The sequence below is a fragment of the Cynara cardunculus genome (genome assembly GCF_001531365.2).
Source record: "Cynara cardunculus var. scolymus isolate 2C chromosome LG 13, CcrdV1, whole genome shotgun sequence".
In the NCBI taxonomy this organism is placed as follows: Eukaryota; Viridiplantae; Streptophyta; class Magnoliopsida; order Asterales; family Asteraceae; genus Cynara; species Cynara cardunculus.
In genome coordinates, this window is record NC_037540.1 from 19208425 (window position 1) to 19210102 (window position 1678).

A 1678-nucleotide genomic window follows, 5' to 3' on the forward strand; every position below is an offset into this window, starting at 1 on the left:
ATGATGCAGACTTCAGATATCATTAGATTCATTCACCTTAATCAGATGTTTACCCGACATTTTGTCCAGAACCGCCGCCTTGAATGAACTGAGGTGGAGCAGGAACCATAAAATGTTGTCCTGGAATAGGTGCCACAAAACATCTGATGATGACAAAAAAAAAAAAAAAACAAGTTTATGCAAAACAACCAACATAGAAATGACATTTTAACCCATATATGCCTGCTGTAATGCACACAGCGGGGTGAAATTTGTACCATGTGCTTGCATCATAGGCTAATATTGTACATGCAGAGTTGGATTTAATTCAATTTGTTCTTTTTTCCAACTGATTTGTGTTGGGGGAGTCCCCAAAAGATGTAAAGAAATGATGGGGGTCTGAGTAAGTTTGTTTAAAAAGCAAGATAAATTCACTGGATGGGCTATATTTCTAGCCTTGTATTGCTCAACAGTCATGAACTCAAATGTAGCCATATATTCATTTACTCTTAATTAAATTGCAGTAGTTACTTTTAGCTAAACCTCTATAATAAAATGAGCTCTTATGCATATGAAGGAGAGCGGACTATGTTGCATATGACTCTAAGGAAGCAATAGCGAGTTGGACGATATAACATGTTTAGTGTCTGCCTCTATGGGCACCCAACCAATTGCCTTTGCAATCTGAAAAATCTGTAGAGATGTCCCAAAGTCAGCTAAAAACCCAATTGCCATGCTTCTTTGAAATAGTTGAGTCAACTTACATGTGTATCTACTGGGAAATCATCTTGCTGAAGATTAAACATCAATACACATGCCACCTGCAATTCATTTAAAATTATAAAACTTCTTGGCCAACTGGGGATTATGATCTGGTCACATGATGAGCGACTTTCTCAGCCACTTCAATTAGACCTCTAGCCACACTCGATAATAATTTCTATATAAAAATCAATTATGCAAACTACTAAGCAGCTGCCTCACGACGAAGGTCCATATCGAAACTAAATTTCTTATTCTCATGATTTCAGTCCTCATTAAGTTGGAAATTTCAATTCATTAGGATGATAAAATGAACCTAAGATAACATAAGGTATTATAGTTGTTATTTTAGCAATATTCTAGCTACCTCTACAGAGTGTTGTTAAAGTTTAGAATGTTATGAGGTCCTAAAGTTGAGCTTCCTGCGATCTACGTAATGATTTTTGAATAATAGCATTAAAATCTGAAGATACCGTTTAGGCCCGATCCCCTTGAATTGAGAGAGTTCCATCTTTATTTCATCAACTGACAAGTCCCGCAGGTACTCCAAGCATAACTCCCCTCTCATCTCAAACAGGCAACTCAACATATTCTTTATACAAGAAGCCTTTGTTGGGGCTAACCCTCCACATCTTATAGCATTCTCAATGCACTTCGAATCAGCAGCAAGAACCTAAAAGGCATTTATACAATAATTACTCCAGAGAAACAAATATCGTGTATAAACTCAGCAAACAAATATCGTGTATAATTTGCTATAAAGATTAACAAAAATCTTCAACACATTCTAAGCTAGAAATTGATATAAATGAATAAGTTACAGAACTTTCCAACCTTTTTACCCTCCTCCTTGAATCACCTGCATCATGACACATATAGAAGAAAAAGGAACCTAACCAGGTCAGAAAACTGCAAAAAGAGCAAAATCAAATCATAC

At 36.1% G+C, this 1678-nt stretch overlaps 1 protein-coding gene across 1 annotated transcript in view; it reads right to left on the minus strand.

Annotated features, from left to right (window-relative positions):
- Positions 1-582: 582 nt before the first annotated feature.
- The window catches only part of LOC112524863 (putative DNA glycosylase At3g47830), a 1410-nt gene continuing 314 nt past the window's right edge, over positions 583-1678 (minus strand). Inside the window, exons 2-5 of the mRNA XM_025134808.1 lie at positions 1563-1650; positions 1215-1414; positions 744-837; positions 583-672 (exon numbers count right to left, since the gene is read on the minus strand). Coding sequence (XP_024990576.1) covers positions 583-672; positions 744-837; positions 1215-1414; positions 1563-1650 — 472 coding nt within the window. The remainder of the gene's footprint in view (positions 673-743; positions 838-1214; positions 1415-1562; positions 1651-1678) is intronic.